General features: G+C 36.1%; 1 protein-coding gene across 1 annotated transcript in view; it reads right to left on the bottom strand.

Annotated features, from left to right (window-relative positions):
* Positions 1–522: 522 nt before the first annotated feature.
* Positions 523–1,764, bottom strand: part of LOC144976230 (uncharacterized) — a 37,384-nt gene continuing 36,142 nt past the window's right edge. The window contains exon 4 of the mRNA XM_078920408.1: positions 523–1,727. Within this exon, the coding sequence (XP_078776534.1) occupies positions 1,209–1,727 (519 nt within the window). The 3' untranslated portion in view covers positions 523–1,208. The remainder of the gene's footprint in view (positions 1,728–1,764) is intronic.

Below are 1,764 nucleotides of genomic sequence, written 5' to 3'. Positions count from 1 at the left end.
CTCCCGTTCTTTCCAAGCAAATCCTTTTGCATACTCTATAAAACTGGCATATATTTCTTTATTACTTTCTATATATTTTGGGTTGCCAATATTTAGGCAGAATATAGCTTCTTCAGTGTCGAATCTGGTTCTGATTCTTTCTAGAATGATCTTCAAAAGTAATGTTGTTATACGAGGCAATAAATCGCCACACTCCGTTGCCTTTGGCTTTTTTAGAATTGTTATATACACTGATCTTGCGAGTTCGTTTGGGATCTGTCCTGCGTCATATATATATATATATATATATATATATATATATATATATATATATTATATATGTATGTATATATATATATATATATATATATATATATATATATATATATATATTATATATATATATATGTGTGTGTATCATTGAAGAGCTCTGTCAATTTTCCATTGTGAACACATCAAGGAGTTTTAACATGATGTTATTTTCCCTTGTTCGAAAGATGTTATTCATATGATTGAATTGAAATAAAGAATTTGGGACCCGTATCTTTGGACATTCTGATTTATTTTGAAAGTAAAGACAATTGCCGTGAAAGGAATAATTTAGGTATAATATTAGGTGTTGGCTAGTTGGCAGGATTTAAATTGAATAATGGATTAGTTAACCTAAATTCAAGAGTCAACTATAGAGCAGTAAAGTTAGGTGCCCCAAACGTAAACAATAACAAGTTGCTAGTGATTTCCGTTAGGGACCGGAATAATTTACGCACAATATAGGTCTCCCAATTTTGTAGTTTGAGTTGTAGGCAATACACTTTCAGTATTGAAAATATGTTTACATAAAATCTAACAGTTGCAGAAATAATAATATAAGGCTAAATTCTTATGAAAATCAGGCTCCGAATAATTCTCGTTTTGTTCACACCAGCGCGATAATTTGCTCTGGTCTAAAAATAGATAGACTGTATCTTTTGATAAATTTTAGAAAATTTTACCTTTTGTTCCATAAAATATCCATATCTAGACATTATTTGATGCATGATCGAGTATTTATGAATATGTGTTTCTTTTGCCACCTAACAGCCAAATTTTAAAGGTTATTTTTTTCTATTATTTTCATTGGAACGTGAGCTGTCAAGACAGGAACATGTGGTTTGCCACGTGCTTCTCGACCTTTGTTTACGTTTGGGGCACCTAACTTTACTGCTCTAGTCAAATCATCGTCTTCGTCTTTATCTCCTGTTCCGGTTTCTGTTTCTATTCCGGTTTCTGTTCCGGTTCTTGTTCCTGTTTCTGTTCCCGTTCCTGTTTCTGTTCCTGTTCCTGTTCCTATTCCTGTTATTATTCTTGTTTTTGTTCCTGTTGTTGCGTTTTCTATTTCTCCGTCTTTTGGTCCCTTGATTAGGATTTTTCTGGGTTGACGGTGGTCTAGTCACTGGTTTTCTCGTCGTGATTAGCGCTGTTGTTGTCGGGGTCGTCGTGGTTGTCGAGGTCGTTGTTGTAGATGATGACGTGGTTGTAGGTGATGCGGTCGTCGTCTCTGTAACGCTTGGCATTGGCCGTGGTCGTTGAATGATTTCTTTAAATCGAGCTCGAGGCGTCTCGGTAACACTTGGCATTGGCCGTGGTCGTTGAATGATTTCTTTAAATCCAGCTCGAGGCATGCTGACAGGCGTTGAGTTGGAACACTGGTTTCCACACACTGCCTGACATTTTGATTGGACGCCTCCAACGATACCTTTACACAGATGCTGTGGGCGACAGGGTGAACTATTAGTTGGTGGTGAT

Source organism: Berghia stephanieae, chromosome 7 (genome assembly GCF_034508935.2).
Source record: "Berghia stephanieae isolate SIO BIC M18660-M18661 chromosome 7, UCSD_Bste_1.3, whole genome shotgun sequence".
Lineage (NCBI taxonomy): Eukaryota > Metazoa > Mollusca > Gastropoda > Nudibranchia > Aeolidiidae > Berghia > Berghia stephanieae.
This window is presented reverse-complemented; position numbering and strand designations above follow the sequence as displayed.